The 25,004-nt window shown below is 36.8% G+C and overlaps 1 protein-coding gene across 1 annotated transcript in view; it reads right to left on the reverse strand.

Moving 5' to 3' along the window:
* Nucleotides 1–25,004, reverse strand: part of LOC126267391 (papilin) — a 1,111,154-nt gene that overhangs the window by 19,790 nt on the left and 1,066,360 nt on the right. Inside the window, exons 37-40 of the mRNA XM_049972582.1 lie at nucleotides 23,018–23,168; nucleotides 19,125–19,694; nucleotides 6,110–6,265; nucleotides 4,050–4,163 (exon numbers count right to left, since the gene is read on the reverse strand). Of these exons, the coding sequence (XP_049828539.1) occupies nucleotides 4,050–4,163; nucleotides 6,110–6,265; nucleotides 19,125–19,694; nucleotides 23,018–23,168 (991 nt within the window). The remainder of the gene's footprint in view (nucleotides 1–4,049; nucleotides 4,164–6,109; nucleotides 6,266–19,124; nucleotides 19,695–23,017; nucleotides 23,169–25,004) is intronic.

Consider the following 25,004-nt stretch of genomic DNA (forward strand, 5'->3'; position numbering starts at 1 on the left):
TCGACTCTAATAACTGCCATCTGGTTTCTGTACAAATTGTCAATAGCCTTTCACTCCCTGTATTTTACCCCTGACACCTTTACAATTTGAAAGAGAGTATTCCAGTCAACATTGTCAAAAGCTTTCCTAGGTCTACAAATGCTAGAAACGTAGGTTTGCCTTTCCTTAATCTTTCTTCTAAGATAAGTCGTAAGGTCAGTATTGCCTCACGTGTTCCAGTATTTCTACGGAATCCAAACTGATCTTCCCCGAGGTCGGCTTCTACTAGTTTTTCCATTCGTCTGTAAAGAATTCGTGTTAGTGTTTTGCAGCTGTGGCTTATTAAACTGATTGTTCGGTAATTTTCACATCTGTCAACACCTGCTTTCTTTGGGTTTGGAATTATTATATTCTTCTTGAAGTCTGAGGGTATTTTGCCTGTTTCATACATCTTGCTCACCAGATGGTAGAGTTTTGTCAGGACTGGCTCCCCCAAGGCTGTCAGTAGTTCCAATGGAATGTTGTCTACTCCGGGGGCCTTGTTTCGACTCAGGTCTTTCAGTGCTCTGTCAACTCTTCACGCAGTATCGTATCTCCCATTTCATCTTCATCTACATCCTCTTCCATTTCCATAATATTGTCCTCAAGTACATCACCCTTGTATAGACCCTCTATATACTCCTTCCACCTTTCTGCTTTCTCTTCTTTGCTTAGAACTGGGTTTCCATCTGAGCTCTTGATATTCAAACAAGTGGTTCTCTTTTCTCCAAAGGTCTCTTTACTTTTCCTGTAGGCAGTATCTATCTTACCCATAGTGAGATAAGCCTCTACATCCTTACATTTGTCCTCTAGCCATCCCTGCTTAGCCATTTTGCACTTCCTGTCGATCTCATTTTTGAGACGTCTGTATTCCTTTTTGCCTGCTTCATTTACTGCATTTTTATATTTTCTCCTTTCATCAATTAAATTCAATATTTCTTCTGTTACCCAAGGATTTCTACTAGCCCTCGTCTTTTTACCTACTTGATCCTCTGCTGCCTTCACTACTTCATCCCTCAAAGCTACCTATTCTTCTTCTACTGTATTTCTTTCCCCCATTCCTGTCAGTTGTTCCCTTATGCTCTCCCTGAAACTCTGTACAACCTCTGGTTCTTTCAGTTTATCCAGGTCCCATCTCCTTAAATCCCCACCTTTTTGCAGTTTCTTCAGTTTTAATCTAAAGGTCATAACCAATAGATTGTGGTCAGAGTTCACATCTGCCCCTGGAAATGTCTTACAATTTAAAACCTGTTTCCTAAATCTCTGTCTTACCATTATATAATCTATCTGATACCTTTTAGTATCTCCAGGGTTCTTCTATGTATACAACCTTCTTTCATGATTCTTAAACCAAGTGTTAGCTATGATTAAGTTGTGCTCTGTGCAAAATTCTACCAGATGGCTTCCTCTTTCATTTCTTAGCCTCAATCCATATTCACCTGCTATGTTTTCTTCTCTCCATTTTCCTATACTCGAATTCTGGCCACCCATGACTATTAAATTTTCGTCTCCCTTCACTATCTGAATAATTTCTTTTATTTCATCATACATTTCTTCAATTTCTTCGTCATCTGCAGAGCTAGTTGGCATATAAACTTGTACTACTGTAGTAGGTGTGGGCTTCGTATCTATCTTGACCACAATAATGCGTTCACTATGCTATTTGTAATAGCTTACCCGCATTCCTATTTTCCTATTCATTATTAAACATACTCCTGCATTACCCGTATTTGATTTTGTGTTTATAACCCTGTAGTCACCTGACCAAAAGTTTTGTCCCTCCTGCCACCGAACTTCACTAATTCCCACTATGTCTAACTTTAACCTATCCATTTCCCTTTTTAAATTTTCTAACCTAGCTGCTCGATTAAGGGATTTGACATTCCACGCTCCGATCCATAGAACGCCAGTTTTCTTTCTCCTGATAACGGCATCCTCTTGAGTAGTCCCCACCTGGAGGTCCGAATGGGGAACTATTTTACCTCCGCAATATTTTACCCAAGAGGACGCCATCATCAACATGATAAGAAGGTTTAAAGTGCAGATGTCTCAGAATGGTAGAAAGATGCAGTAGTTTTTACAGTTTCTTATGACCACATCATGAATGAAGTTGCCTAACATGTTGGTGTATCTACATGTCTACAAGGCATGATGCACCACGTGCAACTACATAACATGACATACGAACAGTGGTCATAAAAGATGGCAATTGACAGGGATGGAGATAAGTTCATGACTTGTCAATAATTGTCAGTTTCAAACCCAACTGGAATTACTACAATTAGTGAATGCACGTCAATTTCAACCAATTTCTGAGTAAACATTGAAAGCTGCAAGCAATGAACATTTGGAGTAGAATACCTTGCAAATGGTCATTGAACCCAGCAGCACATGAGGTTGTACAACTCTGATGGGCCAGACAACTAGAGAGTAGCTGAATGGAGGTGTGCAGTGTGTTTCAACAAGTTGCAGTTAGGTCTCTTTTGAAATGATCACAGGTTTCAAGTGCAGCAATGGCCCAGTAAGATGTGTAAAGTGTAGTGTATGGAGGGTGTAGTTTAGGTAGAGGTGCTGCTGCAATGTTTTATGGCGTTTTTCATACCATGGATTGAACCTATTAATTGAGGTTACTGTGATTGTGAACCAGGATGTTTGTTTATAAATTCTCGGTGATCGTGTGTTGCCCTTTCTCCCACATGTCCAGAACAAAAATAATCAATTTTTGAAAATGCAATTTAATTTGATAAATAAAAGATATACTCCCCAAGTGGCAGCAGGAGGAAATATATGTAGGGGTTAAGTAAATGCAGAAGCTTCTGGCAGAGTGGTTGAAGGGAAGCAAGAGGGATGAAGGTAAAGGACTGATGAGGTTTAGGAAAGAGGGAGGGATTTGAAAAGATTGGAGACTGTTGTCAGTGCCCAACAAGCAGCCTCTGCTTCTCATCCCATCTGGTAAGTCTCTCCTGACCCAGGATCCTGGGTGACTTTTCTGAACTCTGCCCATTTCCTAAATCTCACCACTCCTTCCCTTGACCCTTCCGTCACAAGGAGCCACTGCCTCCAAAAAGTTTCTAAATTTACGTTACCCTTATATATGTTTTCTCCTGCCACCACTTGGGGAGTAGATTTTTTATCCATCCAATTATGGTTATATCTCAATAATGAGTATGATGTGGACACTTCTGTCTTGCAAAGTGACAACAGCTTTAGACAGTTGTCTGCTCTAAAAACACCTTGTTTACACTCAACTTAAAGTAAACTATCTGTATAGCAGCTTCTGATATATAGTGGAGTGATGACCCATTTAGTGATACACTTCAGTTTTTAACCCTGCAACACAATTCTAAAGAAGTTGCAGCCTAGCTTGCCTTAGAAGGTTTAAATCTCTGGTTGAAACATAAACTGAAATTCAATGGGCAAGACTGATATTCTTGGCCTTTCCTGGTAGTTGCTAGAATAATCCAACTGTGACCTTATAGCCCAGACAACAGGCATCACTCATTTCAATACACATCTCCATCTGCAGATGGTTGCACCTTCTTTCCTGAGTGGCTGCTGGGACGGCCTCTTCACCACATTAGATGAGACCATCACTTGCTGAGATTTCCTTAAGGGGTACCGTTATTCACTCTACATTTTAACTGTTGTCATTTTACACACCCCTATCCTTTTGTGTTTGCCTGTCTCTGAAGTGGAATATGGTGGGCTTCCCTAAAGGTGAAGTGCATTGTACTGGCTCAGTTTCCATTTCAGTGGGTGACAAAACCTCAAACCTGTTGGTAACAGAGATCAATGTAAACCTTGAGTTCTCTTTGGTCCCAGCTTTCTTGTCTGAGCCCCTGTAAACTACCACCGACTATCTACTGAGAGTAAATTCAACCAATACTGATATATTCTTTATTTCCTGGAGAAAAGACAGTATCCACGGAAGGAGGTAGCTCTTGAAGTACCTTTGGCGCGCGCGTGCGCGCGCACACACACACACACACACACACACACACACACACACACACATATATATTGATATTTACCTTCAACAACAACTGAGACAGCACTGGATGAGGCACTGTACGGATTTGATGCTGCACATCGATATGTGCCAGAGTCTGTTCCCTCAGCTCTTGATATCAGCAGTCTGTGACTTTCTGCAAGTTGTAAACATGTAAGTCTAAGAAACAAGTATAATTAGTAAAACTGTTAAGGTGTGCATTTATGTATTCAGCCAATTATTGAACAATTAGGTGTGAATGTTACCAAGATCCACTCATAGAAATTTTGAAAAACGTGTTTTGGAACTTAGCATAAGACATATAAAGATCCAGCTTATGAAACCATTAAGAATTTTGTGAATATGATCAACATTATTCTGTGTAGTCCTAGGTTCTGCACCCAACAGATCTATGAACACAGGTCATTATTAATGCAGGCTTCAGAAATACAGGTATTTTCAACTTTGGCACTTAAGTATTGCTGGAGGCCACTGGTATAGAAATAATGTTTACAGGGCAAGTATATTGCTGAAGTTTTGTAATGTCAAAATATTGTAGGCTCACAATTGTCTTATAACATATCTGAGGCAATTATTTACGTTAATTTGTAGTGTTCATGCTATGGTGTTTTTAAAAACCAAAGTGATATATGTCCATTGACTACATTGCTGGTAGAATTTACTGATGTGCTCTTGTTTGCACTGGTTCAAAAAATATAATACAAATATATACTTGGCTAGCTGTGACATTGTGAAGTCCTTCTCCTTAACTCAAAAGATTCTATGTGAGTTACATGCTTACAGTTATAACTTGAGAGAAATATGTCAACAAGTAGCATCCTTAGAGGAAAAATCAGACACTTTGCAATGAATGTACTGGTACTTCCCTGTTGTTACTATGTCTTCAGGTTATATGAAGCAGGAACATTAAAGTTCCAACAGAGGATCACAAAGGTCATGCAGTAATGAATGAAATAATATTTTGTAACTACTCACAGAAATATGAAGATAATTTTTTTCCCACAGTAATTTCAATGTTTACAAGGATGTCAAAAATATTCAGGGTAATTATGTATATGACCTGGGGGAAGGGGGGGGGGGGAGGGAGGGTGAAAATTAGGAGGGTCAGAGCTCGATGTACTCTGTGGGTGCCATTTGGAGCCAGAAATATTATACATTGAATGCTCCAATCACTTTAAGTGTTTACATAGAAATCTCTACTACATTGTCAGCTTTGATATTTTGAGTACCCTATTGAATATAAGGTTTTTGTGAATCAGAATATGAGTAACAATAACTCAAAAGAATCGGATGCACTGAAGGTGCATAGTCATTGCATTCTCAACTGATTGAATTTTATTTACGGAAGATGCAAAAGCCTTCTTCTCGTTAACCAAGGTAGGCATCATTTATGCCATGTGTATGTATTTTCCTGTAGCTAATAAAATATTGGGTTTACTGCCAACAGAGGACACACATCCCTCTCATCCTGGAGTCTGAAGGGACCTGCTACTTGTTTCTAATATTCCCCAACCTAATCATCTCAGCTTCCTGAGAAAGGAACTAATAGTTCCAGAAACTAGGTTTAGTGTTTTCACTTTTCCATGTGTCTATTGGCAGTATTACAATTTCTTGAATGTAAGTACTGAGTACCTATTTAGTCTCTTTGTTAAACTATAAGGCTTTTCTTCTCATTTTTTATTACATGTCAACACTTAATTTGGAAACACAATTAATGTACTATTGTCTGTAAAGTTAGTATCATCAGTACAACCATTCTCTTTTGTACTTCACACATGTTACATATTATGGAAACCAACAGTATCAAATGTTAGGGTATCATTTGATACAACATGAATGAATTACAAATCACCAACTTTTAATGATAGTTAATAACAATTTATAGCAGTGGGCCCTACCAAGCATCAAATATTATCAGAATAACATTTAAACAGACACTGACAAAGAACATTAGCTGCAACCTGATGATCAGCATGATATTTAAAATATCCTTACCAACAATTATCTTTAGTACAACATAAAACAATTGACTGTTCATTATCATATTACAAAATGATTCATAAAACAAGGTACATATGTTACCTGAAACTTGAATTCTGTTTCCAACTTGGAGAGGATTGTCATCCTTAAACCACTGAACCTGTGGGATGGGATACCCATCAACATCACAGGCAATGGATATTTCACTCCCAACAGGATAAACTGTTCGGTCTACTGTTACATTTACTTGCACAGGCACTGAAAAATATTCAGTAGTTGAAAATTAGCATCACACTGTTCTTATACATGAAATTAAAGTTTACATTCATTAAAACATATTAAAACTGCGAATGACATGGGTCTTAAATGCCTGTTGCCATGACTGACCCCTGACTTTGAACTCATTTTCTGACTGCATTGCATGACAAATGTTGATGTGTTGTACCTTCCTGGAATTTTGTAAATGTCTACTTTTATTTGGTGTATGAATATTACAGTTTAGTTGAAAATGGGATGACATATGCAGTAATATTTGAGAGCGCTTTTTGGTGAATGTTAAATTTGAAGAGTCACAGAAGACAGACCACAAATATGTAAACAGTTTCCTTTGCCCAATTTAAAGATAGAAGCATTTTCTACTGACAGACAGATTTTTGTTGGTTTCTCATTAGTTATTTGTTGTAATAATAATTGATGTAGATTGGTACTATTCACCTAACGATGATATGCATGAACAAGACAAAGGTGTAAATTCTATTTCTGTCTATTGTTGCCTTTCACAGCTGTTAGGTTTTATGCTCATAAATCTACATAAAGCAATAATACCAAGTGACTAATTTATTTGCTTTTGCATTGTTATGTACCATGTCCTTGGATATGACACATTAACAGACCTCTGAACAGAATTTCCATTCCATCATTCATTGTTGCAGTGTTTACACTGATGCTTCCTGTCAGGTGAAAAACAAGCATGTTGACTTTCAATGTTGTATACTCATGTGACACAGTCTTTATGATAGAATTAATAGCCTTGTTCTTGTGTGGAGGCCAAAAAGAACAGGGTGTGAGCAGTTCAGTATCATAACCTCAGGCACTACATAGAATTTCTGAATATCTCATTATTAGTGAAAGAACAGTGAATTAAATTTTGAGAGAATGCGGGGTACCTTCATGTCTTGTGCCACCAAAAGTAGTACTGGCAGGTGAAAGAATTTTGCATTGGACAAGTTTACACAGGGAGTTATAAGAAGGAAAATCCATGACTTGTATGTAGAAAAGCAGTTTCCAACAGTAGCAGCCATATTGAAAAATTTGAAGAATGAATTGGATGACTTTCCCAATATGAGTGAAACAACCCTTTGGCACTCTACTTGACAATTGGGTTTCAGATATCAAAAATTCACCAAAAAACTATGCTGATAGAAAATAACAAGTAGCAGAGTTCTTGCAGGAAATAAACCACTTGCAAAATACTGGATGGACTATTCATTACACTGATGAGAGTCATTGTGGTCCAAATAATTCCTGAAAGTTTGGATGGCAGGAACAAAAAATGCCTTATGTGCAAGAAAATGTATAGGATTATCACATAGGAAGTGCCCAAGAGTAGAATGGCTGGTAAGGAAGAATTAAAACACTGTACAGATCTGAAAAAAAGATTAGAGTGTGCTCTGATGTGAAAAAATGTGGGCTTGTGCTAAATGCTGGCTCTTTTTATTGGGCAAAAAGGAGGTGCAGATAATGATTCTGAAATGAATGACAGACGCTATGGAAATGGGTTAGGAGGATTCTTTAAAAATTACCAAAGAGATCTGCAATTATTACAGACCAGGCTAGGGCTGAGAAAAACTGACTAGTTGAAACCAGTATTGGTATTTTAGTTCAGAATAACTGGTATTTTTCAGTATTTTTTTGGCCTTGATTATAACAGGCAGTTTTAATTAAAAATTTTTTTTTTTTACAACTTACTGATTAAAAAGCCAAAACATCAATTAGTAACATCCCTCTAACTGACTGGCCTGCACAGAGTCCTGACCTGAATCCTATAGAACACATCTGGCAGGGTTTGGAACGCTGACTTCGGGCCAGGCCTCAGTGACCAACATCAATACCTCTCCTCAGTGCAGCACTCCAAGAAGAATGGGTTGCCATTCCTCAAGAAACCTTCCATCACCTCATTGAACGTATGCCTGCGAGAGTGGAAGCTGTCACCAAGGCTAAGGGTGGGCCAACACCATATTGAATTCCAGCATTACCGATGGAACTTGTAAGTCATTTTCAGCTAGGTGTCCAGATATGTTTAATCACATAGTGTATTAGCACATAACAGCCTTTCAGACCTACATACAATTCTTATTTTAACCAAATAATTAAAGGCAATGCATCCCATTTTTCATCACCATCATATGCCACGGAACCTTACAACACTTCATTCACAACAACATTTAATGCATGCCAGTAAACATAATGGAACTGCACAACACATATATGGCATTACACCATAAACTTTTAATACCTTACACCTTTAAACATGCTGAGAAATTTTTAATTCGTGTGCATAGTTGCATAAAAATATGTTAGTAAAAATGCTAATACTAGTAACACCTTTTAGTTGTAGCAAATGATACAAAGAATTAATCAATGTGAAATAGTGTTGTTATTAGCAGCAACAATTAGTTTTTGTTATTGCCCACTACTAATGTACTTAGAAATATCTTAAGTCCTTTTATTATGTAACAAAAGAAGCCAGCTGAAAAAAAGTGTAAAGCACAAGAGAATATTGCGTATAAAGAAATAACAAAAACCTCATTAATTCACATGCTATTGTCAACAAAACAACTTACTGGCCAAATACAATGGCTATGAGTAAAAGAGGAAGTGATTCCCTCATCCTGAATTTGAGTTGCTAAAAACTAAATCCTATGACACGACACACATACATCTGTAGAAGAGAGATATAACTATCAATAATCTTGGTAATGAAGTAATGGCAAACAAAGAAAATATGTAGAAAATTATTTCTGAGCTTAATGTCTTTTTTGCCTATCTATTCTTCTAATATATTGAGGTACTGTGCTTCGTATATGGGCAAGTATACATACATATCCTGCCCTGACTCGTCACCAGTGAAAGATGTTAAGTTGATCTAAACTATCAGTTCACTTCAGGGATTTGATCATAGGAGAGGAGAGCGGGAGGGGATACCTACGTTACACATCATATTTTCATATGAAAAATTGTGCAGATTCTAGAAATTCGCCTCGTACCACTGAATATTAAAACAATTGTCAATTATCACTGTAACAATAGCTTGATGAAATTTTAAAGCATTCCACCATTCCCTGTGAAGGATGTGAGTATTTTTCAAACCAGTTAGTTACTTTGTCTGCATGAAACATAGCTATTGGTGAAAGAAACTCAGAAAGGTAACAATGAGATTGACACGAAGATACAAATTCCACTCAATCCACTGTGGGACTCGACTCAATAAGGCTGGAGCTGTTGTTGGTTATTCTTAGCCTGCAGTCCAGATTACTAAACTTCGAACAGTGGTGAGATACTGCTGTGGAAAAAAGAATATTTTATATATATATATATATATATATATAATCAAAGTATGAAAGGAATGAAACTCCACTGTACCCTTCTAAAGAATGACGACTGTCTTCTGGGAGGCAATAAAATGGAGATATGACAATGGACAGTGGGGCAAGGGAATTAACCATTGATGAAGTTGTCTTCCCCTCACATGAATCATGGCTAACCCTACTACAGAAATATTCCCCCATGTAGTTTCTCTGCAATGTATCCAGGTCGTAGTTCACTTGTTTCCCTTGCCTACCATCAATAGATGCATCTAAATGTCCATGTTCCATATAAATTTTACATTTTTTAAATATCGTATCACACTGCCATTTGAAAGCTTGAATGCTAGCCTAAAATCCATTTATGGAATTTTCCCCGTTTTCTCATTTTCATGTAAAACATTGATTATTAGCCACACATTGCATACTTATGCAATTTCACTGAAGGAAAGAATATCTCTCTTTGTTCCTTTATATAGTGAGATCTCTTATTGTATCAATTTTTTGTGCTCTTTTTACGGGCTTGTTTGTGATGCATCCCACCATGGATGTCTAGCCCCAAATTACTCCTTGGAAACACAACAGAATCAGCTATTGTGGCCACATCCTTAGGTTAAAAAAAATCCAAAGACAAGCTCATAGGGCGTACAGTTTAAAAAAAAGAAAAAGAAGAAGACTTCAGGTACACTTTTAAAACCAGCCCAGGTTGTTGAAAATATTTTTTTTCTGAAACTCTCAAAAAGTCCATTTTATGTTCTCTGAATGAGCATAGCACAGTTGCTTTGTGAGTTACTGTCAGACTACAGATCCAAAGGCCTGGGATGCAACACCCACCTAGTCCTGGGATTTTTTGTGCCATTTATAATTTCTTTCACCTCTGGCAGTGATTTGGTAATTTAAGACCTGTCAAGCTGGACTATGGATCATAGCCCACATTAAATTGTAAGAAACCCCTACAATTGGACAAATATATCACTTCAAAGATCAGAGGAAGGCAATGGCATACTTCTTCCAATAGTATGATGCCTAGTGAAGTACTATGATGGTCAAACCAATCTCATTGAGGACAGCTTTACTTACTATTTAAAAACGCCACAGAAACATCTATTACACATACGATTTCTTCAAATTTATGATGATTTTGTGATTCATGGAGATATATTAAGATTAAAATGAAATAATCTTGAACTATTGGGTTTGTATTCATTCAAAACATCATCTTTCACCTCTTCAAATTCACAAGCCACTCACTAAAAATGTGTAGTCCACTGATTCTTATTTTCTTTCCAATCCAAATGGTTTGGATTAGAGAAGAAATGGTTTTAGCCTGAAATCATTCTAGAGGTGTCCAAGTTGACAATATACAATCTTCCCTCTTACTGCATCAAGTAACTGCATGGCAATTACAGGTAATACAATTAAGTACCTCAGTGCAGTAACCTGACAGTCGCACTCCTGTTCCATATAAAGCTACAGGTCATGCAGCAATCAGTATTTGGCTATGTCTCACTGTCTTGCTTTCGATTTGCTCTTTGGATATTCTTTGTTTGTCAGCTGATGACTTGTGCTTCATACTTGTTTCTGATTTGCATGTAATTGTCATTTACAAAACAACACATCATCCTCACAATTGCATATATTGGTTGGAAGACTGTTGGTAATCACACCACTCTGAAATTTCCTATTTATGGTTCCATCGCTACCTCCAGTGATTCATCCACTTGCAGTTATGCTGCTGCCATTTCCAACTACTTCTGTATGACACTATCTTGCCAGATAGTATAGAAATTTCTGATCAAAGCCCATGTTCTTCACTGTTACATACAAATGCAATTAAAACTTTTCTTCATAACCTAACCTAACCTATTCCAGTTCTTGTGCTCCTTCAGATAATATACTGGAGAAAAGGTGCATGTATAACAGCTTTGTAATCTCATATAAAATGATGTGACACACTTATAATCATATAACTTTCATATTACTTCCAAGGAGAGCAACTTCACACTGTCATTAATGGTTCCAGACTAATCCTGTTTTAAAATAACATTTCTGGTCACATCAAGCTTCTTTAATCCACAATCACTCTTCAGATATTATGCAGATGAGTGTATTGGCTAAGCATCCTGGCCAAACTGGCAATTTTATCAGTTTTTATCATTAGTAGAAATCTCCCCCGAGAGGGTGCTTTTACAAAATATACAATTAAACACCATACAAACCCAAACAGGGCACTGAAGGGTACTGTTGTTCTCAACACACAAATTTACAGGCACATTTTTGATTTATGCCTGGCAAAGTATCTACCATGTTGATCTGCAGGTGCTCAAAGAACTCAATTATTTCATAATATTGAATCAGCTTATTATGAGGTGCTCTGGCATATTTACTGCTTATTAAGTCAAATATGACTCATAACTTGCATCTTTACTGCTGATTATTCACAAGAAGATACACTCTAAAGCTAACTTACTATTTTAATTAAATGTTTTCCCTGCAATATAAAAAAGATGAGGATAAAGACAAGAAAGGTAACGAAATAAATGGGAGAATCAAATCAAACCTTAATTTTGTTATAAGAATACAGAATTATTGCACTATCATTGAGTAAAGTCCTGTCAGTATTTTTGGAAAAGGTGTAAATAACGTCCTGCAGATGACAGTAAATTCCAGATACACAAACAATGTCACAGTAGCAGAGCAAACAAGGTTACTGGTCTACATCAGAAGTGCATTAAAAAGGAACATTATTTAATTATTCAACACTGATAGTATGTAACCTACTGGAATCATAAAAAAGGGTAACATACATTTAGCCAAAACAGCAAGGTAACAAATTTGCAAATACATTGTTTTAGGAGAAAAAACTTTTCATCTGAGTCAAATGTTGCAGCACTTACTGCCTTGCTCTAATAACTATTTATCTTACTAATTTATACATTGTATCATTACAAATTTGAATTGATTTCTGCAGTCCAGAATGTTTTAATTTCTGAGATATGAGAGATTACATCTTGACAGATTCAACGGTGATTGTAAAATTGACTAACAATTATATAAGTCCATAATTTTATTTTTATGGAACTTGATGACATGGAAAGTGGCAGGGCAGGTAGCCTGTCTGATGATTAAAAGCCTATTTTTCATTACTTATACCTGAATCAGGCCACTGAATCCTTTGAAGCATTTTTGTTATGCAACTGCTAATTTTTTGTGCTCCATGGATCTAATGTATTATGTAAAACATTAGTATAGCTACAACAAATAACTTCAGTTAGCATGTTCTGGTCATTTTGTGTCCTTTAGATTAATAATATGAGTGACATAATTCCAAGACCATCAAATCGGACACGGCCTAAATTTGATCCAGACCTGCCATATTTTCTCCGACCACAAGAACGAGACTGCTACAACTGCACTGAATGTAATTTTGCTTCCAAGTCCTGCTCATAAACATGACTCACCTCCAGTTACCTCTTTGATAAGAAACATAAGATCACTGTTGGCAGTGTGGAGTATGTCCTATGTAGTACGAAGGTAAAATTCTTTCTTTTGGGCATAATCAACTTGGGCACAAATTTTTCAGATACTCTGCACATGTTTAAATCAATGCATAAAAATACATAGTAGAATCATTGTTTATATCAGTCTTTTTGGCATTCTCGCATTATCTAATTTCACATTCTCTTTAAAACAGTTGCACTGTGCATGGAATGCTACCTCCTATTATGTTTGTAAACCTTCACAAATACTGACCATTTTGGAACTGGTTGAAAAACTCTTTTAGCTGTATTTTCCTTTGCCTCTAAACATCTGTCAAACTGTATGGAATACTTCATTAATAAAAGAATTAAACATTTGACAATATTTTTTGCAAGATTTATGTTCAACATCTTCAGTCACCTTGACAAACTAGAAATCCAATGAACGTTTGAAAATCATTTGATTGATGTTATAAATGATAAAACCGATTGGGAGATAAGTGATTAAATAGCTTCTAGGATTTTCTCTGAACAGATTCCCTGGACAACCGCTCTGCCTGAATCACCATAATCATACAATTACTTAAGTTGCCTTATTTGCAAACATATATGAGTTCCCTTCTTAGTAGCAAAACTCAAAAACCAAAACATTCAACTGAAAAACCTAAGTGTTTTTCTGTCATCACACAGCACTAATCAGTACTGGAACACATCAAATAACATTGCTAGGACCACAGTTATTGAAAGTTATTTTCTAAAAATAATCGTCACTCCTCCCAGTACTCTTTGAATGCTACTATGAGTAACATTTCATCACCTTTCCAATCCTTGAAATAGCCCAGTCATTTTCTTTGATCCTCCTCAACATATTCCTTTGCCAAATGGCTCATATCCTCATGGCCACATGAAATGAAAAGATTTGCTTGTGCGTCTACCTATTCCAGTAACTAAGTCAATGAGTGACACAACGATAAAAGAGGAGAAACTCAGGGAAGTGTCTGAAGCACTGTCTATCATCACTACATGTTGAGAAAATTTAAGTTCAGATACTTTTAGGATATAGTTCATAACTGGAATGGGGAGGTGCATAGGCAAATCTTTTCATTGGGTGTGGCAATGAAGATATGAGCAATATGGCAAAGGAATGAGTTGAGATTCAAAGAAAATGATTGAGCTGTTTTAAGGATTGGGAAGATGATGGAATGGTACTCACAATAATATGTGGAGGGTAGTGGGAACAACGCCCATTATTTTTGAAAAATAGCTCCAATAATCATAATTTTAGCAGAGATGTTGGTTGATGTATTTCAGTCCAGATTAGGATTGTATGATGAATGTTACAGTTTTTGAGTTCCTGAGAAGAAAAGGCATATGTGCTTGCAAATGCTTAAGTAATTGCAAGGATATGATGGTTCAGTGTAGCTGTCTAGGGAAGCTGTGGAGAGAAAATTCTAGATGTTATTTTAATCACATATCCCCCCACCAAGTTTTGTTACAATACAAGGTCTAATAGCTTTGAAAGAAATGTTGACTTAAACTGTACATCACATATGAGCTTCATGTGTATGATTCACTAAATTTTGTGAATGATGTACTATACTCATATGAAGCCTTAACTTCATTCCTGAACTCACCCTTGTTATATCAATGAACCACAATGAATCATGATATGCTGCATATCACAGTCATTTTGGACATCCAGTTTCCTTAATGTAACTTTATCTGCTGGTAGTTGTGTTCAGAACTTTCTCAGGTATGGGAAAGAAATACTGCCATTCTCTCTATTTGTTTCTCATTGATGGTATCAGCCTAGGTTTCATACCATTTCAGAGACTCTCGTGAAGAAATCATTACACTCTCATTGAAAGCATCTTAAAAGTTCTTCATATGTAAGTTTTTAAATTCAGATATCAATATGGGTGACACCTAGTGTGCTACCTACTTGTGAAATTGGAGTTAATCACACATAATGTGTAGAGTTTAACTACTGATAATTCACAAAGTTGTACATTCTTATTCTGGGTCACTTGGCACTTAATTACACAATGATTTGCAATGTGCAACTTTTTTCACTAATATCTGACTAAAATGAAAAGCTTGTGGCCCTACAGTCATTCATGTGCAAATTTTTGCCCTGTTTGTGTACTTGCTGTTGTATCTAGCAAGGGACTTGCACCCACTCATCATCACCAAGTTCATCCAAATTTATAGCACATGGAGGGCTTGGCCAGAAATGTAAGTGACAGAAGTGGGAGCACCAGAAAGCCAAAATATCAATTTTGGCACGGAACAGGTGAGGTAACAGCCATATATGTTACTGTTCTTCCCTGGCTGTGGTTTGTGCAGCAGGAAAAGAACGGGAGAGTTATCCAAGAGTCATGGGGTGGAGGCCCTATGTCGCAACATTTTTTTTTTCTTCTTTTTTCTTTACTTTTAGTGTTTGTGTTACTTACACTGCAGAAAACCAAAATAAAGTAAATATTGTGTATTTATTAGTATTTTCATAAAAGACATGAAAAGAAAGGGCAAAACAAAATTTGGGATTGCAAATAACTTTCCAAAAATGAATTGTAATTCAAGTGTAAAGAACTTTGCTATGGGTAGTTTGCTCTCAAACTGTCCAATAAGGGAGAATCCTTTGTGAATGTAAACCATGTTTGTTTTTCCTACAGAAACTTTAAAACAACCATGTAATTGTAACATGAAGATTACGTACTATCACTGTTGAATAAAAGAATACAGTTCCTATTTAGTGCACTTCTGATTTAGACTGGTAACCATGTTCGCTCTGTTCATGTATCAAACTCAGAAAATTAAAGTACATGGAGTTATTGTCTTAGGAAATCTCTTTGCTTAATCTTTGCACGGTACTGAATCGTTTCACACTTTCCTCTATTATCAGCAAACAGAGGACGCCGCAGGTCCAAAAAATGAAAAATCTATAACTTTTGTATATGTCTATCAATATTCAAGACTGACTGTCGTCAGTAGACATGTCTTCACATGTTATGTGGTTTCAGCTGTTAACTCGACTCTAAATTCTTGACAAGCAGAAGATTGTGACTACCCTGCTATCCAAACCAACACAATAAAATACTGCCCTCATTCATTATAAAGATAGTTGACACCTGTCTTAGTTTTTCATCCAAGAGTTCTATTATTTTCATAAAGTGCTATGAGTAAATTCTAGTTGTTTCTTTACACAATGTCAGGGCTAATTATATCAAAAGTAAAACAAGAACACTATTTTCAGTTACCTTGTCATCAATAAAAAAGAAACACTTAATTGTACATTGTCTTCACATTTTAAATTCTTTGTGAGTGGGGCATCAGCTATCTTGACACAAATATTTGTAAAAACAGAAGAAACATTTGTTTTGTTTTCTTAAGTGTGGGTACTTTAATGTAGCAGTCAGCCATGACCATAAACAAATGAGAAATCATACAGTCTGAGGAGCAAGGAGCGATAAGGGGGATAAGCTCTGCGTTCCTCCGAAAGGCTGATTAGCCTATACATGTGATCTGCACTTTTGTGAGAGATGATCTGTCCTTCCTGGTGTCATGAGAATCATACTCAAACTCAGTAATGGACCAAGATTAGTCTCAATAACAATTTTAAAACAAGAAAAGAAAATAACAAGCAATACACAACTCAAAGCAATATGGAGTATATGAAGCATTCAGCTTGCTAAGTTGGCAGTGTTGTAAGCAAGGAAGTTTAGGTTAGACCTCTACTGGTATCTCATCCTCCCAAAGTTCAAAACACACCTCACCTAAAACTGCAACATTAAAGTGTCCACATAATAACTACTTAGCACGTGCCAGAATGCAGCAGTGCAGAAGGACGCAGTGTAAAAATGTAAGAACACAAAACAAATGGTATAATCATGTTTTTTCTCTACAGACAAATTTGGTGACAAACCCTACCATAACACATTGTAAGATAATACAAGAGCTATTTGGAAAGTAACCTCCATTTGGTTGTAAATAAAATACTGGAACAATAAAATTTATTTGAAAAATATTCAAACTATTCCTTACTGTTACTTCTCTACTTACTCACCATTCAGATATTAGCATTAATTACATCTCTTAATAAATTGCCAAATTCTCTCTGCCTTAAATGCTGCTAGCTGAGATTGTAGCTAGTTTATGACACCACCTTGATGTTCTTCATAGGTGTCCAAGCAATGGGGGTCAAGCCAATTTTTCATGTGCATGGAGAGGTGGAAGTCATTTGGAGCAAACTATAAACTGCAGGGAAGGTGTTCAACAACCTCTCATATGAACTTATGCAACAATTTTGAAGTTTGCTGGGAACAGTTTGGTGGAGCATTTCCATCACAACACTGATTGTCAAGAGATCATGTTGCTCATTTTTAACGGCTCTCCTTAGTTTTATTAATGTCTTTTAGTGGACTACTGAAGTGATTGTCCTTCCACATTCCATAAAACCCATAAAAAGAATACTTTGGTGGCCCAAAAAATGGTAGTCATAACTTTTCTAGCTGAGAAGAGTTTGGAATGCCTCCTGACATGAAAACATTTATTCGCTTATTGAACAAACTTTCTTGTGTGACAAAATACCATCTGTTTTGAATTGCTTACAATATGGGACAGGTCATGCCTGCATGTGTTTCTCATGCAGTTTTTGTTTTGCCTTTTGAAGTCATCATACCAATGTAGGGCCATGTGGGTGATTGGTATGAATTAGCTTTGTGTAAACTTTTAAGTTGGTGTAACATGAAGATGCATGTAGCTAGGTTATTGATTCAGGTTTCATTGTGAAGAGCTTGTGGAGCACTTCTAGAACCCATAGGGAGACAATAAAATATTTTTCCAGTATATAAGTGAAAATAGATATTAAACTGAAAATTCAAAATAATGAAAGACATTGCCTCATAGGACTTTTAAATACGGTCAGAGCTACAGAAAATGCAAGTCGGCAGAAACCTTGCATAAAAATAAATCCAGAAAGCCTGAAAGTCCACTGTTGAATGAATGTGAGAGATACAGCAGAGTCGAAAATGAAATAAAAAAGATACAAAGTGATTACATAGATGGCCTGTCATGCATACAGCAGCCAGCAACAGTCCAAGCATGTGACATTTGCTATGATTTCATCCTAACATTTTCATGAAAAATCTATGATGTCAACCCAAACTGCACATACAGGTTTTTTAATTTTTTGTTTGTTTGTTTGTTTGTCGGTTGAGTGTGTCAGTGTGCCCTCACACCACTGAGCCACTGTCAATGGTTTTGTCTTCACATTAGAAGGGAAAATCTGTGTTATCTTGGGACATGATTCAGTGCAGTAGGTGTTTTCTCTCTCCATCTTGTGACAAAAAAGAAAGTCCCGAGAAGTAGTCATATATTGCACTTTTTAGTTCACAGACAGGAGTTTTGAAAACTGATAAACACAGAACTTGAGATACCCTAATTACTTAGTCATGATCTCAAGCAAAACACCTTTGAGATTTATTGCCATTTAAAACTATTACATAACAGATTTCATATATGGAGAGATTTTGGATCGTAATGTTCATTTTGAAGGACTACAGCTGGCAAACCAGAAACATTGTGGCTTTCACACTTTCACAGATCTAAGCATATCTACCTACTGCATTAGTCACTGCAGTGACAAATATGTTCGCCAGTCCCTACTTCCAAACTACTCGTACTACATAAAAATAGAGGTACTTTCCAAATAGTCCAAATAATTAACTAAACAGAGTTAATTTCTTCATCATGAGGATAACTGACTTACATGACATGAGGTAATAATATTTCGTTGGTGAAATCTCTGGAACATTAGCTCACAAAAACTGTAATAGAAGACAATTTTAATACATAAATAAAATCACATTCTCACCTAGAGGTACTTTCCAAATAGTCCAAATAATTAACTAAACAGAGTTAATTTCTTCATCATGAGGATAACTGACTTACATGACATGAGGTAATAATATTTTGTTGGTGAAATCTCTGGAACATTAGCTCACAAAAAATGTAATAGAAGACAATTTTAATAAATAAATAAAATCACATTCTCACCTACAAATACCCTAGGCTGCTCCGGTACCAGGACATTTTCATCTTCTCGTTCTTCAACTGGTTGAGGAGTGGTAGTAGTGGTGGTTGTAGTCATTGTCATAATAGGTATTGTCTGAGTTGTTGCAGGTCTTGGTCTATAAGGTGGACGAACAGGTCGGTATGGATATGAAGGTCTAGTTTGGGAACTTGCTGTCTTATTCCTTTCAGGTGCCCTTCTAGGTGCAGATACAAGGTACTGGAAGTAATCTCTGTCAATAGGGTTATTACTGTAAACAGGACCAATAGCTTGTACAGTGACAGTCCATGATGTTGCTTTTCCTTGGCCATTGTAAGCCTGACATGTGTAAGGCCCTAGTTGTCTCAAGGCAACAGATCTGATAAACAAGGAGTAGTCACGTCGTTGCTCATATTGCTCTGAACTGAGAGGCAGCAAGCGTTCACCACGCCACCAGGTTACAGAGGGCCTGGGCCAGCCAACAGCATAACAGTGGAGAGAAGTAGGAGCTCCCAATGTCACCACTACGTATGTACTGTCTTCACCAATTATCTCAGCTGGCCGTGGATGAGGATCTACAATACAGTGTTAGTTGAAAAATCTCATGCTTAGCAACATTCCAGTTAGTCTTATTAATAGTGCACTTGTGTAAATGTGAGAAAGTTCTTATCTGACTTTAGTACCAAATGAGAAAAAGTCTTGCATCTTTATTTAGGTAAAGGTATTTGGTGGAGAAGCAATTTAAGCAGCAGATTTTATATACTTTGGTTATAAAATTATGAACAGCTAGTTAAGCTGTTGCCATTAAGCAAGAGTGGCATGAGAATTTAGATTTTCAAGATTATTTCTTTTTAAGGGCAGTGTAGTATTATAAGGACAGTGAATTAATTTAACATGTTCCTTTTGGATCATGTGGACTCTTAATCAGAGCAAAATTGAGATCAATAGTTCCACCTCACATGTACACAATCGCACTTCCATTAATAAAATGTAAAAACATGCTTTAATATGAGAATAGTTATTATAGTACCAGAAAAATGTGAAGGAAGAAATATCAGTTAGAAGAAAAGAAACCGTAACTTCTCCATGCCCTGTAACAAATCAAATTTTGTTATTGATCATGTTATATCATCTTAAAGAATACTATAAGGCCACAGTATAATGTTAGTTAACAGTGTACTGTTTTCTGAAATAAGAGAGGCACTGAAATTGACACTTTAAGTATGGACAATTTTGTTATAAGTAGCAAATAATATTATAGCACTCCCCTTCAAGTTTTGTTATACAGAAAATCTTACATTTCCTAAGACCAATTTGAAATTAATATTTTACATATAATGAATAATGTCATCAATTACAAAACAGTATCAAAATGTAGAAGACATGAGTACCTACGGCATAAGCTTTCCATAAGAAAAGTCATCTTTATCCGAGCGTAGAAAACAGAACTAGGCCTACCTTTAAGAATATCTCATGAACTGGGTATTACACTGCTATGACAACAACACAAAATGTACAACTGTAATAGAGTGTTTTTGTCCTTGGATGGATTCCACCTTGAGCAAACACAATTTTCTCTTCATTTCACCCAAATAGGTTTCACTGCAGTTAAAGCATCAGTTTTTTTCATTTCCTCTCTATCAAATAACAGGAAAAATCAAACAATGGAAAATCCAGGATGGAATGTAACAATATTACGAAAGGGATAGTTGCTACTCACCCTAAAGCAGAGATGCTGAGTCGCAGATAGTCACAACAAAAGGATTGTCAGAAAGTGAGCTTTTGGCCAACAAGGCCTTTGTTGGAAATAGAGAACAAACACACACAGACACACACACACACACACAAACACTCCCCCCCCCCCCCCCCCCCCCCCCCCACACACACACACACTTCTTTTTTTAACAAAGAAAATTTATGACTCAGAATGTTCAACTTTGAAGTTCTCTATGGTTACAGATAACAAAATGTGAAGGAAAACCAGCTACAAAGCAAAACACAGAAACCACAGCATATGTTAACAAACCAGATATAAATTTTTTTGTCTGTTTTCAGGTTACTGAAGGCTTTTCTTAAAAACTGATATTCTATATGTACAGATAGTAATGAGCAATTTTCCTATTATTTAACAGAAATAAAATAAAAAGCCCATTGATTATGCTGTAACTTCAGTGAAACTGAGTGAAAAGAAGAAAAAATTGTGTTTGTTGAAGGTGGAACCTATCCAAGAACAAATTTATTTGTAAGCAAACACATGACCGTGAGGTTCAGCATCAAGATGAATAACTGAGTATTTTGTCAAAAGATAAGAGAACTGCCACAAGTATTAAAATGGCAGTTCATTATTTAAGATATTGAGAAATACAAATTAAAAAAGGATGTTTCCATATTTACTATGAAAGATGAAATGCCAACACTTAGTGTATGCAAGCATTGTTACAGAGCTGTTACCAATGAAGCTGTGATAGCTCTAAAGTATATGAAGATAAACTGTTGAAAATGAAAGTATGAGGACAGCAATGATGCACACAGTACACTGTTATAAGATGAAATAATATCAGGACAAACTTTTCTTGTTTTCTTCACACTCCTTGTTTCAGTCTTGATTAGTGTAGTGGATGGTGTGTGTATAGTTAATCTTTAACTTTCATGTTGCAAAACAACAATGAGACAAAGCTAAATACTGGCACCTAATCTGCTTTAAAAGAAAAACTGAAATGCAGAGCCAGGAAAAATTTGGAAAATGACACAGGATAGAGTTGGGGTGAGAAATAATTTAAATATAATGCAATCATCAAAGGTGTCAGTGCAAAGGTAAAATTCTCATATGGATTAAAATTTACTAGATGCAATTCATTTGGAAATAAATTAAATACATGTTTGTTTATCTATTTGATTATGTATTCCGAAGCAAATGGAGTTGAAAGGGCAGGAGTGGACAACGGAAACAGTGACTCTTTAATTTATTGTTAATTAGAGTTGCAATGATAAAAAAGCACAAAAAGATGTAACAGTCATTCGTCTACCAGTGAAAAAACCATTGGGAGGAGCAATAGTTGTATGTAAAAACAGCGTGGAATAGCAAAGAGATGGAGGGCTGTGTTATGTGGATTGATACTAAAGGATTTTAGCACACAAATACTGATACAGCAAAATCATATTCAAGTAAGAAAACCATATCTGTCAACTCCAGAAATTCAGACACAACTGACAGAAGAAAAAGATGAATCCCATTACCTGTAACCCAGTTGCTTCAATTGCTTAAAACATGCAAAATATTGTTATGAAACATGCTCCACGTAGAAGACCAGTAACCAGAATATTCTTGTACTAAAGAATATTTTTTAAATTCATCCACTATATACAGAACAGGAACTTTCTTCTGTGTTACTCATAACTCACATTATAGTCTCAGACTTGAAATGTTAACAGTCTACTACAATATACAAACATGCATTAAGCAGTAACAATATTGTAAATAAAACAGCTAAAAGAAAGAGTGTTATGAGAAAAGTATCCGTAGATTTCAATACTCATCAGAAAACAGAAACATCAGATTATATTATGTTTTATAATGAGGATGTTATTGAGATAATTCTGGAAAAAAAACTTCTGATGACCTCACTGAGCACCTGCAGTGCACAGATTGTTGAATTAAAATTATGGAATGTGATCTCTCAGACCAAAAATGTCACAAAGTTTTCTTCTTCTTGGCAACATACGAACTACAGTAGAAACATAAGTTATAACAGAGGATTGTAGAGAATGATCTTTAGTTTAACTGTTCCATTTGATATTTGTGTATAAAATAAGTTTGACATGCATATGTCCAGTTCTTCTTAAAAAGGAAGGGAGGGAATTTGGAGTTTAAATCTTATTACACTGCTTCTTACTGTACCTGTCACTTTTAGATGAGTTTCCTTCTGAGCTGGTTGGCCTATTCCATTGTCAGCAGTGCAGATGTAGACACCTGCATCAGAACGATACAGACCTATAATCTGCAAAGACCCATCCAACAACAGTCTGTATCGCCCACTCGATCCATCAATCTGAAATAAGATCATATTCAGAAAATTATCAGCTGCAGTTTTTTAATGAATGTTTAATATTAGATATCTAATTAAAATATTGAGCAGTTCAGCACATATTCTGGTGAACATAACTTCTGTGCTGATCGGACAGCTACAGATGCAGTAGTGTATTACGTACAATGTTTCTTAAAGAGACTGTGTCCCACTGTACTACACCACCATCAGAAAATACTTCTTGCAGCCAAACACATTAGTGACATGACTGGACACATGGAGGAGCTGTTTGTAAACAATTTCAAACAATTTTTTCCAACTGTATAAAGGACTTTGCTTTGTACAAAGGACAGCAATGCAGACTTTTTTAAAATAAGTTCTGCTGTGGTCCCTATTGCAATACCAGATATTCCAGTGTGGAAACAATAAACAAAATTAAGGAAAGGCAGCTTCTCAACTAAGGCTGCCATATACACACATAAAAAAAAAAAAAAAAAAAATTGCATCAACCCTGTTCCCAGACCTCTTGAAGATAGACGTTGACTGTGGATAACGTATCACAGACACAGTCCCTTTGACTATTCAGAGATGTCACTAAACTCACCCAAAGGTATAAACAACCTTGCATGAGCAGCACTTATTTGATGGATGGGGTCTGACAGCCAATCAGTTGCAGTCATTCCACCAGGAAGGAGGTACATGGCTTTTGTTGTCTGTAGTTCAGCCATGCCTAGATGGTCAATACCACGGCTCGATCATGTCTGCGTTGTTACTTTGTGCCAGGACGAGCTCCCAACAAGGGAAGTGTCCAGGCGTCACAAAATGAACCAAAGCTATGTTGTTAGGACATGGAGGAGATACAGAGAGACAGGAACTGTCGACAACATGCCTTGCTCAGGCTGCCCAAGGGCTACTACTGCAGTAGATGACTGCTGCCTATGGATTATGGCCCAGAGGAACCCTGACAGCAACATCACCATGTTGAATAATGCTTTTTGTGCAGCTGCAGGATGCCTTGTTAAGACTCAAACTGTGCGCAATAGGCTGCATTATGCGCAACTTCACTCCTGACCTCCATGGTGAGGTCCATCTTTGCAACCACGACACTATGCAGCAAGGTATGATGGACCCAACAACATGCTGAATGGACTGCTCAGGATTGTCATCACGTTCTCTTCTCCAATAAGTGTCACATATGCCTTCAACCAGACAATCATCAGAGACATGTTTGGAGGCAACCCGGTCAGGCTGAATGCCTTAGACACACTGTACAGCAAGTGCTGCAAAATGGAGGTTCCCTGCTGTTTTGGGGTGGCATTATGTAGGGCCGACGTACGCCACTGGTGGTCATGGAAGGCACCATAAAGGCTGTACGATACATGAATGCCATCCTCTGACCAATAGTGCAACCATATCAGCAGCATATTGGTGAGGCATTCATCTTCGTGGATGACAATTCACGCCCCCATCATGCACATCTTGTGAATGACTTCCTTCAGGATAACAACATCGCTCAACTAGAGTGACCAGCATGTTCTCCAGATATGTACCCTATTTAACATGCCTGGGATAGATTGAGAAGAGCTGTTTATGGACAACGTACTCTGAGGGATCTATGCCAAATCGCCGTTGAGGAGTGGGACAATCTGGACCAGCAGTGCCTTGATGAACTTGTATATAGTATGCTATGTCAAATACAGGCATGCATAAATGAAAGAGGGCATGCTACTGGCTATTAGAGGTACTGGTGTGTACAGCGATCTGGGCCACCACCTCTGAAGGTCTCGCTGTATCATGATACAACATGCAATTTGTGGTTTTCATGAGCAATAAAAAGGGCGGAAATGATGTTTATGTTGA

Source organism: Schistocerca gregaria, chromosome 4, assembly GCF_023897955.1.
Source record: "Schistocerca gregaria isolate iqSchGreg1 chromosome 4, iqSchGreg1.2, whole genome shotgun sequence".
NCBI classification, from domain to species: Eukaryota; Metazoa; Arthropoda; class Insecta; order Orthoptera; family Acrididae; genus Schistocerca; species Schistocerca gregaria.